Consider the following 26,006-nt stretch of genomic DNA (forward strand, 5'->3'; position numbering starts at 1 on the left):
TATTTTAATAAAAAAGATACGCTAAAAAGGCAAGTAAATAATAGACGATATTTCGGCACTGACTGTTTTTTTTTTAATATATAATTTTTCAACAGTCTCCGAATTTGACTAAAATCACTAAATAAAATATAAACGAAGAAATCAGACTATATAACCACGATTTTGGTTGAAGCTACAAAAACAATCCCCCAAATTAAAAAAATGAACATAAAATTATTTGTGATAAGGAACATTTCGAATTTAGAAGGCACACTGTGTTTTTATATAATAATTCCTAATTTAGGAACATTTACGTTTAAAAGCGGATTATGATTATAAAAATCTGCGTAATATATTCACGTTTACAATTATAGAACTATTCTCACTTTGCACTATCGAAAGTGATAAAAATTAAAGAAAATAATTTCTTTTCATGTTTTATAATTATGAATATAATACGAAAAGTTCGTGGTACTTTTCGTAGAAGAAATAAAAATAAATTGAAAATTGTTTTCGAATCTGGGATTGCATTGAATGTCAGTCGGTAGTAATGTTCTGTAATGTTAGCGGAAAAGTCAAAAAAGCAACAAATATTGCTTTATAAATATATAGATATTAATATTACACATAACGCTTTTTTTGACTAATAAACTATCAACTTTTTTTTACAAAATGAAAAAGAATATCGCAATTGTAATAAATAAGTAAAAATCTATGGAAAACTAATTTGTTTTTTTCAATTCGAAGTCTTTTTTTTGTAACACTTACATTCATTTCATTTATTCTCTTAACATCTACAATAATATTCTGTACATAAAATATTTGTTTCTCTATTTTTAATTGCTCTTTAGAAAACTTAATGTATAATCGAAAAAAGATTAGCAGAAAAATATTCTAAATAATTCCGAAAAATATCTCCAATTTTTTGTTTCTTTTGTTTTTGTTCCTTTTTTTCTCTGGAAAAATTCTATTTTAAATTCAGAATTTTAATTCTTGTAATTGTTCTCATTAAGAAAAATAATAATAAAAAAGGTTTAAAATAAACATTTGTAACGTTAAAAAAACGTTTCCGGAAAAAATGTCTTAAACATACTATTATAAAAAATTTTACCGGGCAATTCACTGAGTAAAGAATTATTTACAGTAAAATTATTCTAAATTACATGACAAAAATAACTCGTATACGGTTTACCATATTTTGAGCTTTTGTTTGTCCCAGGCTAAGTTTCAAACAGAAATATTTCTCTTTTTCTTTTAGCTAAATATTCAAAAACTAGATAGTTTAATGAGCATTAATAATTGAAAAATTGTGAAATACATTTCGGTATTTTACAATTTTTGGTTAAAATAAAAGCAAACTTTCTTTATGAACTGTGCGACGTATACTTTTTTTCTTAAAGAAAATTCCCACTTTAAAGGAAAATTACAATTTTTATTACTTTCGTAATAAAAGAAAATACAAAATTTGTATTGATACTAAAAGAAATAATTTTTTGTAGAAAATAAAAGATTGATAAATTATCAAATTTAAAATAAAACTCATCTACAAAATTTGAAATTTGTCAAATGTTTCAAAATTTGTAAAAACAAAAATCTATTTTGTAATTCATACAAAAGCAAGAGAGTGATATTTTTGTACAATAAAATTGTCTGTAATTTGTAAAAGTTCGAGTAAAAATTATAATAAAAATAATTACAAAAAATAAAAATAGATTAAAAGATAGTATAAAAAAATAAATTAAAAACTATTTTTCTTTTGTAAAACTGAAACTGGAACTTTTACAAATTTTTTTTTGTGATGTATTTTAGGATTATTTTAACACAAACCGTTTTAGTGATGTTGTGTGTGACTCATTGAAACATTCGAGAATATTTCGAAATATATTCTAATTCTTCCAACTAGAAAGTCAAATATTAGGCCCAATTTCTCGAAAATATGAAGGGAATTATTCTTTCTTCTTGTCTACGTTGTCTCAGCTGATTTTGAAGATTCCTTGTTCTCCTTCCTTCCATTTTCCGATACTCGATTTGAAAACGCTGGAAAAGACAGATTTTTTTTTTTAGTAAATCGAATTTTTATTAAATATTAAAAAAAAAATTTAAACGCTTACGATCAACAATTAGAGTCAAACAATTTTTTTGCAGAAAAAAGTAATATTTTTATGTTTACAATTTTTTCTTTTTTAATTTTTCGATCTAAAAATGATTAGATACTCAAAAAAATGTTGTATTCAACTCCCATAAAGAACTTTATCAACAAATTTTTAAATAATTGAATTCTTTTGACGAATTTTAATAAAATTTTTAAGAATACTTTACCTTTTTCGAAGAATTTAATTAAAATTGTCATTTTTAATAATAAATTGATTAATTATATATTTAAAAAATTAACTAAATTCAGAAGAATTTGATTTATTAAAATTTTTCAAAAATCTAAGTTTTTGAAAATTTCTTATTAAATTCATTAAAAATTTAAATTTTATTAAATTTCAAATGAAAATCTTTTGAATTTTATCTATTTATGAAAAATGTTAACGCAACTCTTTTCAAAATTCAATTAATTTTGAAATATTTAAGAAAAATTATTCATTAAATAATTTTTTTTAAATTGAATTTAATAATTAATTTAAATTTTTATTAAATTTTTTAGTAAAACTGGCGAAAATTGTATTTTTAATTTCAAATTAATGAAGTTTTATTACCTAAATCGCAGTTCGATTGACTTTTGTTCGGATTCTTCAACAGGGCTGAAAAAATATTTTCTCTTTAAATTTCGCAATACAGAATTTTTTTAATTAGATTTTTGAAAAAATGTTATAGAAATTCTGTAAATTTAGACAAAGAAAAAAGTTGACTACAATTGATTTAAGTTTCCTAAATTCTGAACGTTAAAGTGAACAAAATTTATTTTTTTTAATTCAAATTTTATATTTTGTTAAGAACGAAAAAAAATTATATTTTTTTAAATATTTAATTTAACTTTTTGATATTTTTCACCTTTTATTTTATATTGAAATAATTTTATTTTGTAAATTAATATTTATTTTTAATATTTTTATTTTGTTAATATTTAATATTTTATCTATATTTTGTAATTATTTTTGTTAATATTTCTATCGACAAAAGACTTTGTTCATTTGAACGTTCAGAAATTGTGGATTGTAAAAATAAAAAATAACTTTGTTGAAGTTTACAATGTTTATAATCAACGATTTCGAAGAGAAAATATGTTTTCATTGCATAAAAACAAATTTTCATCTATTGATCGAAACAAATTCAAAAAAGAAAAATTTTTATAAACAAATTTAAATTTGTTTTCGCCAAGAAAAATATTTTTTTTTCTTTCAATCGTTGATCATAAATGTTGTGAAGTTCCTCGACTGGAAAAGTAAATAAATTAAAAAACTTGAGAAATTAAAAATTCGACTTACAAAGTTTGAGAGCGGCTCGTAGACAGGTATCATTATGTTCGGAGAGTTCATCCTCAGTATCAAAATCATCGCCACATCCAGGACATTCATAAGAGCCTCTCGGCAATTCCAATTTAATATCCTCCTCGTCAATTTCAGTTTCATCGCCGTCTTCATTAATCTCCAATGCCCCCTCATCATCACTATCATTGTCCTCCTCCGAATCAATTCCATTACTCTCCTCCTTAATAAATGTCATTTCATCCTGAATTGAAATTTGATCGCTAATTGAATCAGTCTCGTCGTAATTAATTTCTTGCTTAATTCCATTACTCTTCTTCTCACCCTTTTCATTCGCAAAATCACAATCAATCGGACATTTCATTTTTGTGCATTCATTTTCAATTTTTGTCTTTGACATACCATGTTGTACCAATAAATGCTTTTTGTACCTTAATTTTGGTACTTGTATTCGACATTGTACGCAAACAACAGAGCCATGCTTCTTTTGATGTTCGAGTAAAATTGTACATGTCTTGTATGTTTGCCTACATTCCTCGCACATTAAACGTGTGGTGGATTTCATGTGTTTTTGCAGATCGTCCTCGGAGGGGAAGATAAAACCACAGACTTCACAGCGTACTTGACCTTCCTTGTGCTCCTTGCCAACGTGCTTCTTGATATCGTATTTATTGCTGAACGGTTCTTCGCAAAGTTTACAGGAGAATAGCATTTCGCCTCGGTGTCGCGCCACGTGCATCTTGAAGTACCAATCGGTTGAGAAGCGTTTCGGACAGTAGGTGCAATTGAACATTCGTCCGGCTCTTTTCTTTCGAAGACGGGCGTTCTTCTTCCATATTCGATTCTTCGCCGCTCTTGCCTCTTGAGCCGAGGTGGTGACGAGTTTCACCTCCGTTCCCGGTTGTACAACGCGGAATTTTATTATATTTGGTGTCGGTTGTTTTTGTGGTTGTTTTTGTAACTGAGGTACCAACTGTTGAGTTTTGGGTGGTTTCGGTTGTATTGGCTGCTGGGTAACTTGGGGAGTTTGCTGCTGCTGCTGCGTTTGGGCCGGAGTTGGTACACGAATCCCGGTGTCGGTCATGATGCAGAACCTGGGAATGCCTTGGGTTTGATGAAGAAGAGAAGGTTGGGTTTTGAGATTAGCGATCGGGACGACGCGAATGGGTGTTAGGAAGGGTTTGGGTTGTATTGGCGTTGTGACGACTTGCTGCGTCATTAGCCAGTCGTTGATCGACATCGGTTGGACGAAACTACCCTGGGGAATTCCCGTGACTTTAATGAAGGGATTTTGTAAAATTTGGGTCAAAGTCCCACCGGTTGTGTTGTTTATTGGTTTCAGAGGCGGTGGTGAGGAGCGGTCCTCGATTTTCTTGCCGATAACAACGTTTGATTGAGAGAGCATTATCGGGAGATTTGGCAAAATACTGCCGAACACGTCTTTTATATTCGGAAATTGTTGATTTACTCCCGAATTACTTGGTACAGTGGTGATGGTTATAATTGGCGTTTGTTGGGGTGTTGTTGTTTTTGGAATGACGATTAATTCGTCATTGTTTTGTAGAGCTTCCAAAGCCTTACTGTAACCATTAACGGGATCCATGTAGTCGTTTTTCTTCAACTTGGCAGCTTCGAGTAGTTGTAGTTCTCGTTCGCGTAATTTTTCCCGTAGAACTTGTGCACCGTCGTTTTCATTGTGACGATATTCGTTTTTTCTCTTGCAATTGCGATGATGGATTCGGGATTTGTTGTATTTTAGTCTAAGACCACAGATATCACAGGGACCACGTCTATCGACTCGATTGAGTTTGATTAGTGCACGTCGACAACGATCGTGATCGATATTGAGGGCATCGCATTTTTCGTTTTTGCAGTGCTTTGAGACTGGGGCATTTATTTCGTCTTCGTCGATATTAATGGCAAGCATTGGCTCGACTCCATCTTGATCGACGTATTGTTCTACGTTAACGTCACAAATAATATTCTCGCACGGCTCAAAATGATTGCAATTTTTCTTCTTGCGCTTTATTGGAACAAGGGCAATTTCCGATTTTCCCTCATTCTTCGAGGGCAACAATGTTGAATCGTCTATTTTTTCGACACTGCTCGTAGGTTTTACTGCATGAATTGATATGTCAGGTTCAAATACATTTGGCAAATCGTCATGAATTCCGTTTCTCTTGTCAGGAAAGCCATTTGTGTTCGTTAAATTTGAATCTGATGGCTCGTCGAGAGGAATCGTTTTGATAATGATGTTCGGCTGATTGAAGAGACGCTTCACCGCGTCCGATTTTAAAACCTGGGGAAAAAATAAATTTTGTATTTATTATTTTGTAATTTCATTTTTTAGACAAATATTTAAATTTTATTACAAATCGAAAAATATACGAAATAGGAGAAAACCGGTTTTAATCGCAGACACTTTTACGATAGCATAATTTTTGCCTTTTTTTATTTTTATTTCATCGTTCAAGGCGAAAAAAATATAAAATTAAACATTCTGTTTTTAAAATGGTCTCAAAAAGATAAAAACTTGAAAAATGTTATAATGATGCGAATCCAATATATTATTAATAAATCACAAAAGGTAAATGTCAGTCTACGTATAAAAAATTGCAAATATTAAAATTCAGCAAAGAAATTACTTATAATTTGATCAATGAACTTGGTAACTATAGCAACTTAGTTAAATTTTACTAATCAAAAATTTAGAAAAATTTCGAAATTCTTTAACAAGTGATTAAACAATTTTCCAAACAAGATATAAATTCAAAATTCACTAATAAATTTACAAACAGTCGAAAGTACCTCAGGAAGTAGTCAATTATTATTATGCACGTACTCTTTTAAAAACAAAGGAAATAATGAATTTCAATAATGAAATTATTTATACACTTACTTCAGAAAGGGCGGAGTTGCTGCCAATTTTGGAACAAGTAATATTGATGTTTCGACTTAAAATGTTTGGCACGGATTTATAAGACATCTTTCAAGGTTTAACTGCAGGGCCAAATTATAGAAAAGGGTGCAGGAGAGTTGTGTGCGTGTTGACAAAAATTCTAGAACTCCAAAGACGCTTCCTCACTTGTTAATTATAATTATTTCCAAAAGGATAATTGTTTTCGAAAAATGTTCTTTGTTGTCGACACATTGTCAAAAAAAAATAATGTGATTTTGTTTCACTTGTTTGTAATAAATTTACGTGCGCTTTAAAAAACCACCTCTTTCAAAATTGAGGTTAGTTTCGATTGTAAGCAATATAACACACCAGGCACAGTGTTTATAAATTCCCTTGCTTTTCTCCAAAGTGAAATAATTTATAATTATTTTCAACACATAAGTAGAATAGTGCAAATTTCGAGTTCCACTTCGGCGTCAGCCATGTTTTTTTTTGGTGGGAAAAAAATTACACTCAAAAAAATGGGGGAAGAGAGAAATGGCCAGAGAGAGAGAGAACTGGGCGACAATTAAAATATCCACCACCTTCTATTACAATACAAACACTTTTGAACGTTGAACACAAATATTATACGATACACACGCTTAAAAACGTTATAATTTTTGTGATTAATTGGATTAAATTTTCTTTTGTTTGTTAAATTATGTTGTTCATTTTTTCTCAATGAAACGAGACAAAAAACTTTTTTTTTATAACAAAGCGTAGTCCCGCGTCAACAAACTTCTGATTTCGCCTCTTTCTGAACCAATTTTTTTAACAGTTGTTCGCCAACGCCAACACGAGAGGACTACGCATGCGCTATTACTAATTTTTATCTTTCGAAAAAATCCCACCTTCGATTCTCCGATGGTCCTCGAGAAATTTCCGAAAATTCACGTTTTCGCCCGAAGTAAAGTAAAAATATTTTACTTTGTTAAGAGTGTTAAGAATATTCCAAATATTTATAAAATTAATAAATTTTAAAAATTTGTTAAAATTTTTGCATATTTTTTTATTTATTATACTTATTTTTATTTATTTATTACATATTTATTTTCTTTTATTTATTTATTTTTATTTATTTTCTTTTCTTTATTTATTTTTTTTTAAAAGAAAAATTTACCGTTTTTCGGTATTTTTTTTCTATTAATTAAAATAATAAAATATAAATACATTTTTTTAAAAATGTTAATTTAAACTTATTTTAATTGGCTCACTTTAAATTTGAATTATGAATTAAAATTCAATTTTCGTTTTTTTATTGAAATTCGATTAGGTATTAATTCAAACAAATGATTAAAAATGGTTTTTTTTTATTTTAAGAATTAGGATTTTAAATAATTTTTTGAATAGGAATTTTTTTTCAACTAGGAAAGGTGTAATTGATTTTATTCGATTGATTTTATATTGAAGAATTTATTTTATAACATACTTATATATAATGCGAAATTTACATTGATTATTTTAAAGTTTGAAGACATTGATGGATTTATGAATAGCAAAAATGTTGTATCTTTGGTATTGAGTATTGAGTGCAATACATAAATTTCTAAGTGTTTGAAAAAGTATTTTTTTTAATAAAATTAAACACTAAAATAATTTCCCTATCAAATGCTTGATTTAGACTAAATAAACTTTTTCTGTTTTCAATTTATTTGAAAATATTTCGAAAAATTCGTACTTTATTAAAATAAATTGGTTTTTTCTTTATCAAATTTTTCTTTTATTTCTTTATTTCTTTTGTTAGAGAACTTTGTACTTTCTACACAACAGAAAATACTTCATTTTATTTATTTTATTGAAAATTTATTTTCTTTTATTGATATTTTATTGTATTTTATTAACAATTTATTTTTTTTAATAAAATTTTATTTTATTGAAAATTTATTTCATTTTATTGAGAATTTATTTTCTTTTACTGAGATTTCATTATATTTTATTCAAAATTGATGTTTTTTAATAAAATTTTCTTTTATGGAAAATTTATTCCATTTTATTGAGAACTTATTGTATTTTATTAATTTATCTTCTTTTTATTGAAAAAAGAATTCTATTTATTTAGTCGAAATCACGAATTTGTAAACGAAATTTTCTATTGTTTTACCGGACACATATTCTAAATTTAAATACATAAATTGATTGTCGTTAAAATACAAATGTGTGTGACATAAAGAGGAAAATATCTCAAACTCAAGAAACTATTTTTAATATTCATAGTCTAATTTATATACAATATTTATTGCAATTTTTTTTTATTGAACATACACGAAAGTTTTTTTTTAAACTTTAAAAAACAAAAGAATTTTGGATTTAAAATTTTTAATCTCAAAAATAATTAAGTAATTTGCCGAAATGAAAAAAAATGTTAAAATATTATTTAAAGAGATCAATTTTAACATTTTTCGAAATTTTCATAAATTTTAAACAAAATTTAATTTTATATACCTATTATTAAAAAATTTCAAATATATAAATATTATTTTATATTACATTTATATTTACATGTTTTCGATTTTTTTCTTTTAGAAATTAGAATTAAAATATTTTGAAAATAAATAAATTTTTCCGATAATTCTATCGGAAAGTGAAATAAAAATTCGAAAATACTAAAAACGGTTTTATTACCTTTTATGGGTGATAAAATTAATGAAATTAATTGACGATTAATCGTACGATTAAATGTCATATTCATTAAATTATCATTAAACGTAATAAATGATTAGAAATTGATCGCGTCATGTTCAATAAAAAGATTTTACGAATCTAATCTCTAAAGCTGCACATATTTATATTATAATAATAAAGTATTGTTTTCTTATTATAATTGTATGAGCACGGCGTTACGTTGTACAAAAATTTCTTAATCTACACTTTTATAAACATATTTACAATGGTTCAGTCAAATAAATATTTGCTAGTCTTTACATTAGTAGCGCTTGCACATATAAAAATTAAATATTTATATTTGTTTTTCATATTCATCATCAGAATATAAAATTAAAGTCATTATTAATTTCTTTTTATGGAATAATTTTTTATCCCCATTTCAAAAAAAAAAATCGAAATATCTAAAAGAAATTTATTTAATTACTCTTTTGTGGAATATATTTTCTTTTTTTTAAAGAACTGGGATTATTTTAGAAAATATATTATTATACAATGTATTTTTTCTTTTTCTATTTAAGTGGAAATTAAATAAGATATGATGTGTTTGGATTTTGTCAAGTTTTGAACTTGATTATTCTTTACAATGTTGATTTGCTTTCGTTCATTACATATTATCACAGAGTTTTTTTTTGCAAATTTGTTCACTTTTACATATTTCATTGTATCCTATATTTTTTGTTTCTTTTTTTTACCTCTTCGAGTGTAACTTTGAAAAATAATGCTACCAGTATGTGTATTCTTTGTTTTTGTTATTTTCTGGATAGATATAAAAAAGCTTTGTGTAAATATATAATATATATATATGTATAGATAATAACTGAAATATTCTAATGGATAACAATTAATATGCAAAATCAATGGAATATCAATAACCATTGAATATATTTGAATTTTATACATTAAAATTTCATACGTTTTATTTACATTTTTTCGAATACAAATACTTCAAGTGTGTCGTTCGCAATGAATCCATTTTCTTTTAAATCTATTGTGATCAAATAGAAAAATGCTTTTTATTTGGTAAACATTCGGTGGCAGAGCTTTTCGAAATTTATGGCATCTTTTTTTTAAATTGTTTCAGTTCAAGATTCATTTTTTTATTGATTAAATTTATTAATTTATTAAATTTATTTATTTGATTAAATTTATTAAATTCATTTATTTGATTAAAATTAAAATTAAAAAAATTGACAAAAGATTAAAACATTATGAAAATTGAAGATTTCAAATGAATTTTGAACAAATTTTATTTAAATTTTTTTCTAATTGAAACTCATTAGAAAAAACGGTTTTAACGAAAAGTGAATATTAAATTTTATTTTATTTTTCAAAAATAAAATAAATTACATATAAATTAGAAAAATAAATTTCTATTTATTACTTTAAAATGAAAAATTATAATAAGTCAAAAAGCACACGGAGAGAGAATATATATTAAATTTCGTAAAAGTATTTTTCAATTTGGGGAAAAATGCGACAAAGCGAAATTTTCAAATAAAAAATACTAAACATTAAAAAAATTAATGCGAAATTTAGTATAATTATAGCAAATATCAAAAATATTAATTAAATTTTAATATAACTTTACTAAGTTTCACATAAGTTTTTTTAAAGTTTAGTATTTTTTATATAAAAAGTTTGCTTTGTTACACTTTTCCCCAAATTGTAAAATACTTTTACAAAATTTAATATCTATTCTCTCTTCGTGCATTTTTTATTTTATAAGAATAAATAAAATTTTATTTATTACCAAAAAATGATAATCGAGCGAAAATAATTTTGCTAATCTTTAAACAAGATTTTCAAATTACAAAATATATTAACAAATTTTAATATTTTATGATATTTAAATATTAAATATTTATATTTATAATTTAATTATAATATTTAATAATAAACAAAATTTACTCATAACATTTTTGCAACAAAAAAATAAATAAATTTGAACTGGAACAATTCGAAAAATTCATTTACCGTGTGTGATAAATTCACCACTTTCAATAAAGCAGAAGTTTTGTAAATTTTAAGAAAACGGAAAATTAAATTTAGAAAAGAGATAAATTGATAGAAAAAGCAATTAATTTTTTCTGAATTAGAATTTATATTGTTTCAAAATTAAAAATTGAAACTAATCAAAAATTGTTATTTTCAATCTTATTTTTTCATTTTTTTTATTCCCATTTTCACTCTTAATTTTTTTTTTATTTTTATTTAATTTTAAAGCAAATGAAACGAATTTCATTTAAATTTAAATTTCCATTTCCAAAAACTCAAAAACTTCACTTTCAGTCGATTTACAAATTTTCTTATTTACATAAAACAAAACAAAAAAAAAGACTAGAATCTGAATGAAACGTAAACAATTTATCAATAATAATTTCATTTCTTATCGATAGTTGCTTGCGTCTCTTGTGTCTTTTTAACACCAACTGGCAGCGATTTAGTTAATAATAATGACGACGAAGAATTTTTAACAGGTTGCTCAAATTTTTGCTGTAACGATGCAACATTAGATTTACTGTTTCCTAACTTACTAGCTAAACTGGTCTTAATTCCCATCATTTCCATAGATTTTGTCTCATTTTTCCCGACATTAATTCCCGCAATTTTTGTCAAATTACTACTACCACTACTACTACTACTATTATTATTAAAATTGGCAGTTGATAATTTTTGCTTCTCAGCAAAACTCGCAGCTTTTGATAACAAACCCGTTGGTTTTGGTGGCATTATTGGTGTTTTTTTTCCATTTCCCATTTTTTGTTGTACTTTCGTTGTAATTTTATTATTTATCAACACGTCTGGTGATTTTGTACTATTTTGGGAATTCGAGCAACTTGTCACAACATCAGGACTTTGAAATCTTTCCTTTGAAGGCACACATTTATCGAAATTTTTCTTTTCTTTTAGATTCGAGTCGGAATTTTGAGTTTTTAATACAGGTTTTAATTTTTCTTGATGACTAGTTTTTGTTTTTGAATCTGTAGGGGATTTTTCATCGTTTTTCGATTTTGGGTGTTTTTCGATTTTTTCCTGACTCTTCTCGAATGGTCGATGGAAATTTTCGCCAGGTTTCGTTTTTTCCGGTGATTGTTTCGTTTTCTCGGGTGATTGTTTTGTTTTCTCGGGTGATTGTTTCGTTTTTTCGGTGACTTTTGAGTTCTTCAAGTGAAGGGGTATGTTAATAGCCGAGGGGTGAAGATAACCGGAACTTGTCGTCGAACTGGCGGAATTGAACGCCCCCGATTCGGAATTGGAATAAATGCTTTCGGGAGTTTTTTCGCTTGTTGAATTCACATAGGTGTCGTCTTCGAGTTGTTTTTTCTTCTTCTTCCTGGCTATGGTCGACGTAGAGTAGATGGAATCGAAGTTTCTGTTTGATATTTCAGAGACGATTTCGGATAATAATCCCATTGAGTCAATGGGACCGTCGGTGGTTGGGCCGATGGGTTTTGGTGCTTTGTACTCGGTGTCTTCTTGTTTTTTCTGAACTTCTTTTTTTTCCGGCAGTGGTTCCTCAATTACGGCGTAAATATTGTCGGTGGATTGTGACTCCTCGGCTATTTTTGTGAGCGAGGGGTCGGGTATTAGATTCATACAGTCGTCGTAGGTGTTGTCGGGAATGTTCGGCTTGATCGAGGGGGTTTGATAGCCGGGTAGTCCGGGAATTTTCATTCCAGTCTCGAGTTTTGCAGTTGGCGGTCCTGGGGGAGGAGAAGTTGGTCGGGTACTGGCCGGAATGCTGGTGGGTCGTTTCAGGGAATTGCTCTGTCGCATGGAGCCGAAGGTGTGAATTGCTGGTCTTTGGGAGACTTTGTCGCGCATTGAGTGAGCTCGGGATATTTTTTTCTCTGGCGATTCGTTCTTGTTGATGAGAATGGTAGAGGTTGGGATTTCGATTTCCGTTTGGGGGATTGGGTGGGAAATTTCTAGGTTGCGGAGAATTTCCTTGTCGATGACTTTATTGGCCTTGTGATGTTGGGAGCGGGGGAGGGAATTTGTATTGCTGGCGAGAGGTTGTGAAGTTGATTTTATGATGCCGGAGTTTGGACGCAGCATTGATGCGAGTCGATTTAGAGTTTTGCCTTTTTCTGATTTCTCCTTTTTCGGACAGTCCGATGAGTCTGATGATTGTGTTGTGCTCGAGAGGGGTCTGGTTGATTTTTCCCGCGGTGGATCGGGTGCTGGACGTGTTGGGACGTCGGGCACGGCACGTGACGATGGAATATCGGGAGCTGGACGGACGGGATTATCGGGGTTTGAGTTTTTTGAGCCGATTAATTCGAGTGAGGTGCAGGTGGTGGCGGCTAGAACCGGGCTGCTGATTAAAGGCCTGGCAGTGCTTCCGGGATTGAGTGGCGGGAGTGCTGGTGCAATTGTGGGAACATTGACGGGTGGACTTGAAAGTGCTGAGCGAAAACTGTTGATCCTTTGCAGTGGTTTGATGTTGGTTTTGATTGCCACTGTTGGAACAGTGGGTGGAAGTGGGGCTGGCTTTGTTGGCTCGGAATGCGATTGATTTTGAATGGGAGTGATACTGAAGCCTTTGAAGTGTCCAAAGAAGTTGTTGTTGTAACGCTCGTCGGAATCGGATTTTGGGAGTAAACTTGCGCACGCCGGGTCTTGACTGAGGCTCGAGTCAATCGTCTCAATTGTTCGCGGCAAGGGATTTGAACGGTCGCTCGATTTGATTGGCAATGTTCCACGAGTGATCCTGAAATGTGAAGCAAAAAATCTTTGTAAGCCTGGATTGTAGGAGGAAAGCAAGATTTTATTGAAATAATTCGAAAGTGTCGCTGACATTTTTTTTGTCTTTTAATATTTGTAATGTCGAATGAAAAGGACAGGCTCATTTACGTAACGAGTAGTAAAAAGGTTTCTAAAGCATGCAAAAAATTTAAGCATCAAAACCAACTTATAATCAAGCAAACGAGATTAAAAAAAAAGTAGGGAAACTGTTAACGAGATTGTAATATTAGTAGCAAGCTTTGGAAGGAGGAAAAGTAAAATGATTAAAACAGGTAAATAGAACGAGTCTTTATCAATTTTTTTTTATCTGAGAATTGCTTTTATTGCACAAAATGTTACAGCAAAAAACCAATGCAGGTGTAAAGTAGTGCTTTTTTCTTGAGTATTTTTTTTTTTTTTTTAAATATAAAATTCGAGATTAAAGAAAATAATAAGTTTTCGTAAATCGAGACGAAAAATATCATCGATACACAAAATTATAAACATTCTGCACGATGCACATTAAGACAAAACAATTCACGATAAAGAGACAATTCACACATGCCCGTGCAATATTCATAAATAGTTTCGCCATTTGTTCAAAATGAGTATAAAAAAAATTTACTAGCACTACAATTGGAAAAAGTATCAATCTCTCAAAAGACACTTTTATTTTGCCATTTAAATACGTATATTCACTAAAAAAAATTGAGCATGCAGTCCAACTCTTGCACTCTAATTTCTTTTCTCAAAATAAAATTCGCAAGACTCGCAGGAAAAATTCAATATCGAATTTACATGCAAACAACAAACCATGCTTTCTACTAGATTTTATATTATTACTACTTGAGCTTCGTCTCTTCGCATTCGCAACAATTTATTATTTTTCACGTTAATTATTAAATATTTCAAACGAGATTGAATTTAAAAAGCAATTATTGATATTTATCAATAGTTTCTTATTTTTAAAAAGAAATTATTGAAATTAAAACAAAGGAAAGTGATATTATTTATGAAAAATAGATTTATATGATGCGAGGAGAGTCATTATATGATCTATTAATATATATTCGGCATTAAAATTACTTATTTGATACGATCACAGGATTACTTGTCAATAATTGAGTAAATAAATGCTAATATCTCTTTTTTCAAATATTAAATAGAGATCCCTCAATTTTCTAAGATATTCTCTCGATACTTTGCAATATAAGTACAAGCGTCTGCATCGTTAATACATTAATTTATCTATCTACAAATTTTTAATATCATTTTTTTTAAGTCTCTTTCACTAAAACCTGACTTTTTTTTGGGGCAGTGAAAGTTGAAATGAAATTCATAAGCAATCTCGTTTCGATCTTATATAATATTGGCAAAAGACGAAATTTAAGCTCATTTTCTTTACAGATAAATAAAATTTTTAAAAACATTTAATCTAATATATTAAAAACTAAGAAATAAATTTGAAAATTTGAAAATATTGTTTCAAATTTAATAGATTAAATAATAAATTTTCATCAGTCTAAAGGATAAGAAAAAAAATAATACTTGGAAAAATAAATACTCGAATATCGAAGTGTAATTTAATGTGTGAAAGAGTTAAAAGTTTTTTAGTTTCACTGTGGAGGTGGTGGTGGTTTTTTGTTATAAAATGGAGCTTTAGAGGTTAAATTAGATTTATCCTTTAGCAAAGTTTCACAAGTATTTGGAGCAGTACCAGAAGTGCTGGAAGGACTTTCATTCAATTGCTCAAACTTAAGCTCTGTTTGAACTTTGAGACCCTTAAAGTTTCTATTAGATCCTTTCTGAAATTGCTGTATGTGATCCGCCAATTTGGATCCCAAGTCCATCTTAAGAGGACTTATCCTCTTTGATGTAGCATCCGACTGATTTTCATTAGAATTAACTTGAATTTTCAAACTCGGCTGATTTCTAAATTCAACTTTTGGATCGTTCAATGAATTTCTATATTGAATATTATTACTACAATTAATCATATCGGGATTTGTTGTCGAGACGAGATTGCTTTTGACAATTTCAAGTTTCTCTTTATTCGATAATTGATCACTGAGAGAGAATATTTTATTTGTATTTTGAGGTGGTGATGGTGGATTTTTTTTCGGCATTAAAGCGACTAGAATTCGCTCACTAAGGCCTTTTTGACTTTTGTAAACCGGTATCGTTGTTGGCGCACACGGTTTACGCTTTGGTTTAAAACAGTCGACATTAAATACGTACTTAGAGAGCGCTCCTTTATTCCATTGTTTATTTGGATTGTTCCTCCTGTACCAGAGGCCAAATAAGACTAAACCGATTGTCGGTAATACACCCAGGAAAATAATGTAGGTAGCAGTGATAAAGTCGTTTCTCGCTAAAAGAAAAATCAATTCCAAAATTGAGTTAAAAAAAAAAATGACAATTGATTCTAATTTTTATTTTTATTTTTATTTGTTTACCATTTGGATCCTCAGCGGGGCCACTGTCTTCGGAACCGCCAAATCCCGGTTGTGTGCAATCAGGATATTGAAAACCTCGATTACAGTGACAGTGTCCGAGACTGTTGCAAACTCCATTTCCACCGCAATTATTCGGACATGCGTGTCCCTCGGTTATTTTCGCTCGTAGATCGGCCACTGGCATGCATTTTTGATTCACGCACATCTGAAATTGTACAGAGATTATTTTTTTCTTTGAAAAAAGGAATTTAAAAAAATAAATTTAAAATAACTTAAAATTGAATTAAGATAGGAACTTTTTGTGAATGAGGAATTAAATTAGTTTTCACCTTTCCGGGTCCACATTTTGCCCCATCGGGCGCAAGTCCAGGATCAACTTCATTAAGACCTAAATCAACAATTGCAGAACGGCAGGCAATAATATTCCCCTGGCTATTGATAAACGAGTGACTGAGAGTTGCGACCGATTCCATTCCAAATTCGAGTCTTTCATTCAAATGCTTACAATGAAGCATACCACAGAGGATACTCCTGTAATTAAACAATTAAATATAAATAAAATGAATTCTGAAATTAGTGAAGTTCTAATTAAAAGTTTTGAAGATTGAATAATAACAAAATTTAATTTAAAAAACTTATTATCAATTAAAAATTATAAGTTAATTTAACATAGTAAAATATTATAATAGTTACCATTTAATGCAGGAAAACTAAGTTTTATTAATGCAAAATACGGTTAATGTTATTTATTTTATTAGAAAAATTTATAAATTATTTTAATTAACTTAATTTAGCGTTAATAAGTGAATTTTTGTTTTAATTTTAAAAGATAAGATTTTTGTAAAAAAAGTGCTATAATTTTTGTAAGTTTTTGAATTTCGGCGAAAAATTTTATTATTTATAGAAATAATTGAATTGTTTTAACAAATTTCTTTGAATTTTTTTAAAATAATGGACTTTTGTTTATCATTTTAATTGAAAATTAGGAAAGTAATTGAATTTTACGAACAATTTCTTTCAAATTTTTAAAATTATCGTTACTGCTAATAATTGTTTAACTGAAAATTTAATTTTCGAATTTTATTAAAATTTTGAGAAAATAATTTAATTCTTATCAGAATTTTATTACAATCATTGAATATAATTGAATTTATTCAAAAGAATTTTATTAAAATTAAAAAAAAATTGAATTCTTTCGAAAAACTATCAAAATATATTTGAATTCCTGAGGAGGAATTTTATTATTTATAAAATAATTGAATTCTTATGCAGAAATTTCTAACAAATTTTTGAAAATAATTGAATTGTTTTAACAAATTTCTTTAAATTTTTTTAAAATAATAGAGTTTCCTTAATCATTTTAATTGAAATTTGAAAAGTAATTGAATTCTTATTATAATTTTATTACAATCTTTTTAAATAATTGAATTTATTCAAGGGATTTTATTAAAATTTAAAAAAAAAATTGAATTCTTTCGAGAAACTTTATCAAAATATAATTGAATTCCTGAAGAGGAATTTTATTATTTATAAAAATAATTGAATTCTTATGCAGGAACTTATAAAAAAATTTTGAAAATAAATAATTGAATCGTTTTTAAAAATTTCTTTAAATTTTTTTTAAATAATAAAGTTTTGTTTGTCATTTTAATTGAAAAATTGAAAAGTAAGTAATTGAATTTTACGAACAAATTCACTCAAGTTTTTAAAATAGATGTGTTTCTTAATAATTGTAATTGAAAATTTGATTTTAGAATTTTATTACCATTTTTTTTTAATAATTGAATTCTTCTTAGAATTTTATTACAATTTTTTTTTTTTTTTTTTTTTTTTTTTTTATTCAAAGAATTTTATTAAATTTTTTTAAATAATTGAATTCTTTCTAGAAACTTCACTATTATTTTTTTTTTATTAAAATTATTGACAGAAAATTAAATTCTTTTGAAAAATTTGATTGGAGTTTTCAAGAATAATTAAATTCTTTTGAGGAATTTGAAAGTAATTGAATTTGAAGAAGAATTTAATTTCTTCAAATAATTTTTAAAATAACCAGGTTAATAATTGTAATTAAAAATTTTATTATTAAATTTTATGAAAATCTCTTGAAAATAATTCAATTCTTCCTTTAATTTTATTAAAATCAATGAAAACATTTGAATTCTTTCGAAAAGTGTTGTTAAAATTTTTAAAAATAATTGAAACCTTTCTTGAAAATTTCATGACAGGTTTCTATTAATTCCAATAGAATTTTATTAAAATAATTGAATTTTTCCGAAGAATTTTATTGAAATTTTGGAAAATAAATTCCTTCTAGGAATTTTTAAAAATAATTTAATCTTAAAGAAAATTTTTGAACATTGTATTGAAAATAATTGAATTTTTTCTAATATGTTGTAAAAATTTTTTAAAATAATTGAATTTTTCCTAAAAAGTTTTAAACATTTTTTAAATAATTGAAATTGAAAATAATTGAATTCGTGTAAAGAATTTTTATCATTTATAAAAATAATTGAATTCTTCCGAAGAATTTTATTGAAATTTTGGAAAATAAATTCCTTCTAGGAATTTTTAAAAATAATTTAATCTTGAAGAAAATTTTTGAAAATTGTATTGAAAATAATTGAATTCTTTCTAAAAAGTTGTAAAAATTTTTTTAAATAATTAAAGTTTTTCTAAAATGTTTTAAACATTTTTTTAAATAATTGAAATTAAAAATAATTGAATTCGTGTAAAGAATTTTGTTATTTATGAAAATAATTGAATTCTTTCGAAGAATTTTATTCAAATTTTGGAAAATAAATTCCTTCTAGGAATTTTCAAAAATAATTGAATCTTGACGAAAATTAAAATTAATTAATTTAAAATTGTATATATATTGAAAATAATTAAATTTTTTCTAAAAAGTTGTAAAAATTTTTTAAAATAATTGAATTTTTCCTAAAAATTTTTAAATAACCTTTTTTTTGAATAATTGAAAATAATTGAATTCTTGCGAAGAAATTAATTATTTAGCAAAATAATTGAATTCTAGGGCGCGTAACTTTTCCTGATAATTAAATAATTAAATACAAAATAAATAACGAAATATTAATAAAATAAATAATTCGAATAATTTAAATATTGAATATTAAATTTCCCCTCCATTAAAAATGATCACTTACTTATTGTTGCATTTATAGTAGGACGAATCGATCCGATTAAATCCACAATTTCCATTTTTATTGCCCTTGTTATTCATCGAGTAGCATTGTGGATCTGATGAAACGCCAGTGGGTCCCCAGAGTAATTTACATTGATCATTGTGAGTGCGACAAGATCCTTGATAACAATAAGCCTTGCCCATGTTGCACGGTTCGCCGTCAATTTTATAAACATCGTTTGGACAATATTCACTTTGACCAGTACAATATTCGGGTAAATCGCATTCATGCTCTGCCGAGCGGCATTCGGTGCCTGCTGTTTTCGGTCGACAGGTCTTGAGATCACAGCACTGACCAGTTGCACAACTTGCGTTTGCATGAAGCATACATGTGGAAGCATCGCAACAAGGATTATTGCAATTTTCCTTCAAGCCACAGTCACATTGTTCACCGGGCTCGACAAAACTATTCCCACAAACTGGACTGTCAAAGAGCTTTTGTGGTTTATTTCGTAGACAGTAATCCATTCCGTGCTCAAAGGCAAGTGCCAAATAATCCAATGAGCACGATGACCAATGAACTGGACCAGCGGATCCGCTCGATGGTGCCATGATACATCTGCAAATTTTTGTTTTCAGAATTCAATTACTAAATTTTAATCACGATTTTTTAATGTAAAAGTAATACAGTCGATCTCAAGGGGCGTGGAAAAAAAAAATCAAATTGCCGATCGTTTCATTTATTATTCGATAAATTCAATTTTTAGTTTCAAAATTTATTCTAGAGAAGAAAAAAAAACTTCTATCTATGGAAAGTTTAATTATCGAGAGATGACTGTATGAAAAAAATTTAATTTAATATTAAAAAGATTTTATTTAATATAATTGAAAAATTTAATTTAATATTCAATTACTTACCGTTCTTCGGGACATTCACATTCGGGCGATGGCGCATCGTGTTCCATGCCAAAATTGTGACCAATTTCGTGGGCCACTGTGGCTGCAACAACGCCGACTTGATTCGAATGATCACTGGAGACACCTCCAGAAAATTCGTAGGTGCATATTGGTCCCTTCAGGGCTTTTCCCACGACGCCACCGTCAAATTGTATCCTCCTTTAAAAGAAAATTTTTGTTAGATTTCATTACAAGCGAAAGTAAAATAAAGAAAGAATTTATCTTCTAAAAAAGAATTTATTTTAATTTTTCTATTTAAATAATATAGATCGAGAATTTTTTTCCATAAAAGTGGGTAAAATAATTTTTAAAGAATGGACTACATTTTTCTATTTGAAATTTAGATCTTAACCAAAAAAGAGAGAAAAAAACTATTTAAAGAAAATTTTTTCTGGAACAAGATTGTCTAAGTAATTTCCGAAATCAATTTTTAATTATTTTTTATTAATTTTAAAAAATATCAGAAATTGATTTTTGACAATTGTGACATGTTTATTGATTAGGACACCTTTCCACATTTTCTAAAAGTAATTTTGAATTTCTGAACACTATTTTCTGATTTTTATACACGATTTTACAATTTTCGGAATAACTTTTCAAATATTGGACATTTATCGATTTGAAAATTTCAAAAATTGATTTTTGGCAATTGCGTATGTTGTAATTATTAAAAAACACCCTTCCACAATTTTTGGAATCACAGGCCTCAGATCGACTTTAACGAACCAAAAAAGTCGCTTTGGTCGATTAAAAAAAAGAAAAAAAAATCGAAAAGGTCGTTTATTTAATTCAGTGTTGTCACAAACAATTTTATTTTGTATTTCCCTGATTCTTCACTGATTTCTAAATTCAATTATTCAAACATCGAATAATTTTGCTAAATAAATATTTAAATACTTCTTATTTCTTTTTTCAGGGGAAAAAAAACTTTTTAAATTAAAAAAATTTCAACTTCTGAAATTTATTAATTTACAAAAATTACAACTATAACCGTTCCAAAATTCAATTATTTTCTACAATTTTGAACTAAACTTCATCTCTAAATCAATTATCTACATTAATTTTCAATAATTTTCAAAAAGTTCTTCGAAAATTCAATTATTTCAATACAAAAATTGAATATCTTTTAATAATTGAAACTATTCATTTTTCTTATTAAATATATTAAGGTAAAATATTTTCAAAAAATTTAATAAAGAAATTGTTAAAATTAATTTTTTAAAAATATTTTTAAATAATTTAATAAAGACAATATTTTTACAATATTAGGTACAATTAAAAAATGTCCAAAAAATTTAAATTTAGTAAAATCTTTAAGAAATAATTGAAGTTTGGTAAAATCTTTTAAAAATAATTGAAATTTGTAAAAATCTTTTAAAAATAATTGAAATTTGGTAAAATCTTTGAAAAATAATTGTAATTTGTAAAAATCTTTTTAAAAATAATTGAAATTTGGTAAAATCTTTGAAAAATAATTGTAATTTGTTAAAATCTTTTCAAAATAATTGAAATTTGGTAAAACCTTTGAAAAATAATTGAAATTTGGTAAAATCTTTGAAAAATAATTGAAATTTGTTAAAATCTTTTAAAAATAATTGAAATTTGGTAAAGTATTTTAAAAATAATTAAAATTTGGTAAAATCTTTTCAAAATAATTAAAATTTGTTAAAATCTTTTAAAAATAATTGAAATTTGGTAAAATCTTTTCAAAATAATTGAAATTTGTTAAAATCTTTTAAAAATAATTATTGAAATTTGGTAAAATCTTTTCAAAATAATTGAGTTTTTAAAAGATATAAAAGAAAATCAAATTTTTGAAGAATTTTAATTTAAAATGATTTTCCCGAAATTTTAATAAGTCTAAAAAATGAAATTTTGAACAATTTTAATTTGCTTTGTTCGACGGTAATTGAATCTTAAAAAATTATGATAAAACAATTCGAAGAATTAGTTTTTTATAAATATTCTAATGTAATTTTTCGAGAATAATTGAATTTCTAATAAGAATTTCTGTATAATTAAAAAAACTATTTAATTTTTCGAAGAATTTTAATTAAAAATTTTAAGCATGATTTTTTTCTCCAAAATGTTAAAATTAATTTATTTTATTTTCAAAAATTGTAATAAAATACGTAAGAAAAATGATTTATTTTCAATTAAATTTTACAAAATTTCATTTATTCAAAATCTCTTTAATTATATATTTCCAAAATTTAATTAGAAAAATTATTCAAAAATAACTTTTCCAAGATTTGTCTATATACTTTTAACACTATAAAAATCATAATAAGTTGTATTTTATACTAAAAATGTGGTATTTTGTTGCAAAATTTGGAAGAAAAATCGAAAAGATCGTAATTTTTTCATATAAAAAATAGTCAGAAAAGTCATAATATCCGAGGCCTGGAACCATTTTAGAATTTCTGATCACTGTTTATTAATTCCTGAATACGATTTTCTAATTTCCAAAATAAATTTTTAATTATTGTACATTTATCAATTTGGAAATCTAGATCTTGATCTATTTTCCAAAAAAAAGTGTATTGAAAAATAATTTTAAAAAAAAATTGACCATCTTAGGAATGCAATTTTACGAAGAACATTTACCTTAAGAGGAAGAATTACAGAGGACGTTAATCTTAAATTGTAATATTATGGAAAATATTAAAATAGAAATAGACGAAAAGTTCTACTTACGTTAATAATTGGGCATTATCATTTGGAATTGCCTTGACTAGTGTTTCTCTGCGGTAACGCAGGAAGCTTGATAAAGTCGAGTCTCCATTAACAGAGAGCGGTATTTCATCTGAATCTGACCACACTTCGACGCCCACCAGTGCAATAAATACATTAAGGGGCATATAAAACTGTTAAAAAAGTCGGAAAAGTCATTAAATTAATTTTTCTCGAAAAGTAATTTTCTTGGAAATTCATATTTTAAGAAAAAATACTAATAAGTACTATTAGAAATATTTAATAATATTAGAAGCTACAGTGAAAAAAAAATTTACGTAATTCAAATATCCAATTATTTGTTTATTATCAAATAAATATTTACTTGAATCAATTAATTATTATTTGATAAATTTTTTATTTTATTTTAATAAAACACTTCTCAGAAATAAAAAAATAAATATTGAAACAGTGAATAAAGTTAAATTTAAAGTAAGTAAATTAATTTCAATTGAAATAATAAAATAAAAAAAACATTAAACGAATATTTAAAAAATGATTGAAAAATAAATATTAGAAATTGAACACTGAAGAATGAATATATTTTTTCATAAAAATTACTTTCGTCTTTCTTTTTGGATATTCTCAGTAAATACATAGAAGATAGTTATAAAGTTCGTAATTTTCCAGATAGAGAATTTCAATTTGAGAAGTGAACTTGGAACTTTATCGCGGAAGTTTCGAATTAATCTCTTGAAATTTAAGTTGAGTGCACGGGAAATAACAAACTGGATTTGATGGTAATAATTTGTACGAATTTCAGGAACTCACCGCATTGATAATGTTTGCAATATCCTTGCAGCGTTGATAAACTTTATCGAGATTCTCATCAAATGCCATGTATTCCTTTTTGTCAATCACAAGAACCAATTCCACGTATCTCGATTGTCGGTTTGCATTGTAAGGACCTCTTATTGTTTCCGTCGCTCTTTTGTGCTGCGAAAATAAAAATTACCATTTTTTTAGTCAGTTTTAAATTAAATTCTTCAGTCAAGTAAAAAATAAAATTGCAATTTTATTTTTTTATTTTTAGTCAATTTAATAATAATTAAAAATAAATAAATCATGGGATAATTAATTAATCACTTGAATTTAAATATTAAAAAAAATTAATTCAATGTAAAATTAATTAAATAAATTAATTTTTATTTCACAGGGCTCGAACCAGTCAAAGTATTTAAAAATACTGACCAATTACTTAAAATTCAATTCTCATAAAGAATTTTATCAACAAATTTTTATATAATTGAATTCTTTCGACGAATTTTAATAAAATTTTTTAAGAATAATTACATTTTTCATAAGAAATTCGATTAAAATTGTAATAAAGTTTAAAAATAATTAAAATTCTGCGATGAGTTTTATTATTTGTGAAAATAATTGAATCCTAAGAAGAATTTTTTTATTTTTTAACAATATTTAATTTTTGCGAAGAATATTATTACTCTTGAAAATAATTGATTTTCTACAATAATTTGTAACTTTTCCAAAATTAAATTTTTTTTCGTATTTTTAACTAAAATTCTACTATAAATCAATTATTTTTAATAAATAAGAAAATAATTGAATCCTTGTAAAAATTTCATTATTTATTAAAATAATTTAATTTCTGCAATAATTTGTAACTTTTCCAAAATTAAATCTTTTTTTTGTGTTTTTAACTAAAATTCTTCTATAAATGCATTAATTTTAACAATTTTTGAAAAACTTCGTTAATAATTTTCAAATTCATTTGCTTACAATTCAATTTTACAAAATTTCAATTATTCATAAATTCTTCAATATTAAATATTAGAAAATAAAAACTCCAAATGATTTCAATAAAAATTCGCAATTAAACTTTCTCAAAGAAATTAATTCCACAGAATTGTTAGTTAAAAATATATGAAAAATTTAGATTTTCAAAGATTTTAATTTGAAACCTTTTCAAAATTCAATTATTTCTAAAAATTCACGCTGCAATGCTTTTAATATTCAAATATTATTTGAAAATTTGAATAATAAATATTTAAATCTAAAATTTTAACTGAAATTCAGTTTTAAATCAATTTTTATTAGAAAATTCTACCAGAATTCAATTATCTAAATGCAAAAATAAATAATTTATTAAATAATTAAATTTTTTTAAATTGAATTCTCATAAAGAATTTTATCAAAACATTTTTGAATAATTGATTTCTTTTGACGATTTTTAATAAAAATCTTAAGATCAATTACATTTTTCAAAAGAATTTGATTAAAATTGTATTAAACATAATTGAAATTCTGCGATGAGTTTTATTTATGAAAATAATTGAATTCCTGAAAAGAATTTTATTATTTGTGAAAATAATCCAATCTCTGTAAAAAATTCGATTATTTATTGAAAATAATTAAATTATTGCGAAGAAATTTGTAAGTAATAGAATTCATATGAAATTGAAGAAATTTTTTAAAAATAATTGAAATTTTGACAAAAATGTTATTAAAATTTTTTAAAAAATTGAATTTTGCCAAGAATTTTATTAAAAATTTTAAAAATAATTAAATTTTGGAAAAGAATTTTTATTACTTTTGAAAATAAATGAATTTATGCAATTATTTATAATTTTTCCAAAATTTAATTTTTTTAGTATTTTTTAGTAAGATATTTGTCTATAAATCCACTATTTTTAATAACTAATTAAATATATATTACAAAATTTGACTAATTACAGAAGAATTTGAATTTGAAAAATAAATAATTTATTGAATAGTTGAATGTTTCTTAAAATTGAATTTTTACGAAGAATTATATTAAAAAATTTTTAAATAATTGAATTCTTTTGACAAATTTTAATAAAAATTTTAAGAATAATTACACTTTTCGAGAAATTCGATTAAAATTGTATTAAAAATACAATTCCTGTGAAATTTTTATTATTTTATGAAAATAATTAAATGTTTGCATAGAATTTAATTAATATTTTTTTTAAATAATTGAATTGTTTTGGAAAATT

General features: G+C 26.0%; 2 protein-coding genes across 2 annotated transcripts in view; both read right to left on the minus strand.

Moving 5' to 3' along the window:
* Positions 1 to 1,582: 1,582 nt before the first annotated feature.
* On the minus strand, positions 1,583 to 7,173 carry LOC122499897. The gene is made up of 4 exons (XM_043608474.1): positions 6,310 to 7,173; positions 3,411 to 5,709; positions 2,682 to 2,726; positions 1,583 to 2,016 (listed from the first exon to the last, which is right to left on the minus strand). The coding sequence occupies exons 1-4, from the start codon at positions 6,394 to 6,396 to the stop codon at positions 1,943 to 1,945; spliced, it is 2,505 nt and encodes an 834-aa protein (XP_043464409.1). The 5' UTR covers positions 6,397 to 7,173; the 3' UTR covers positions 1,583 to 1,942.
* A 4,021-nt stretch (positions 7,174 to 11,194) lies between these two features.
* LOC122499908 (disintegrin and metalloproteinase domain-containing protein 12) overlaps positions 11,195 to 26,006 on the minus strand; it is a 101,187-nt gene continuing 86,375 nt past the window's right edge. Inside the window, exons 6-13 of the mRNA XM_043608486.1 lie at positions 23,800 to 23,964; positions 22,993 to 23,162; positions 20,257 to 20,454; positions 19,361 to 19,957; positions 16,529 to 16,730; positions 16,200 to 16,404; positions 15,982 to 16,114; positions 11,195 to 13,729 (exon numbers count right to left, since the gene is read on the minus strand). Of these exons, the coding sequence (XP_043464421.1) occupies positions 11,395 to 13,729; positions 15,982 to 16,114; positions 16,200 to 16,404; positions 16,529 to 16,730; positions 19,361 to 19,957; positions 20,257 to 20,454; positions 22,993 to 23,162; positions 23,800 to 23,964 (4,005 nt within the window). The 3' untranslated portion in view covers positions 11,195 to 11,394. The remainder of the gene's footprint in view (positions 13,730 to 15,981; positions 16,115 to 16,199; positions 16,405 to 16,528; positions 16,731 to 19,360; positions 19,958 to 20,256; positions 20,455 to 22,992; positions 23,163 to 23,799; positions 23,965 to 26,006) is intronic.

Source organism: Leptopilina heterotoma, unplaced genomic scaffold (assembly GCF_015476425.1).
Source record: "Leptopilina heterotoma isolate Lh14 unplaced genomic scaffold, ASM1547642v1 Lhet_18, whole genome shotgun sequence".
Taxonomy (NCBI): domain Eukaryota; kingdom Metazoa; phylum Arthropoda; class Insecta; order Hymenoptera; family Figitidae; genus Leptopilina; species Leptopilina heterotoma.

Bases quoted from the DNA above. Each gene is read 5' to 3' on its own strand.
- LOC122499897 (XM_043608474.1), bottom strand. From the start codon at position 6,396: ATGTCTTATAAATCCGTGCCAAACATTTTAAGTCGAAACATCAATATT. The intron at 5,710-6,309 runs GTAAGTGTATAA...TTTTTTCCCCAG, and splicing joins GCAACTCCGCCCTTTCTGAA to GTTTTAAAATCGGACGCGGT. The intron at 2,017-2,681 runs GTAATAAAACTT...TGTCTTTTCCAG, and splicing joins TCAATCGAACTGCGATTTAG to CGTTTTCAAATCGAGTATCG.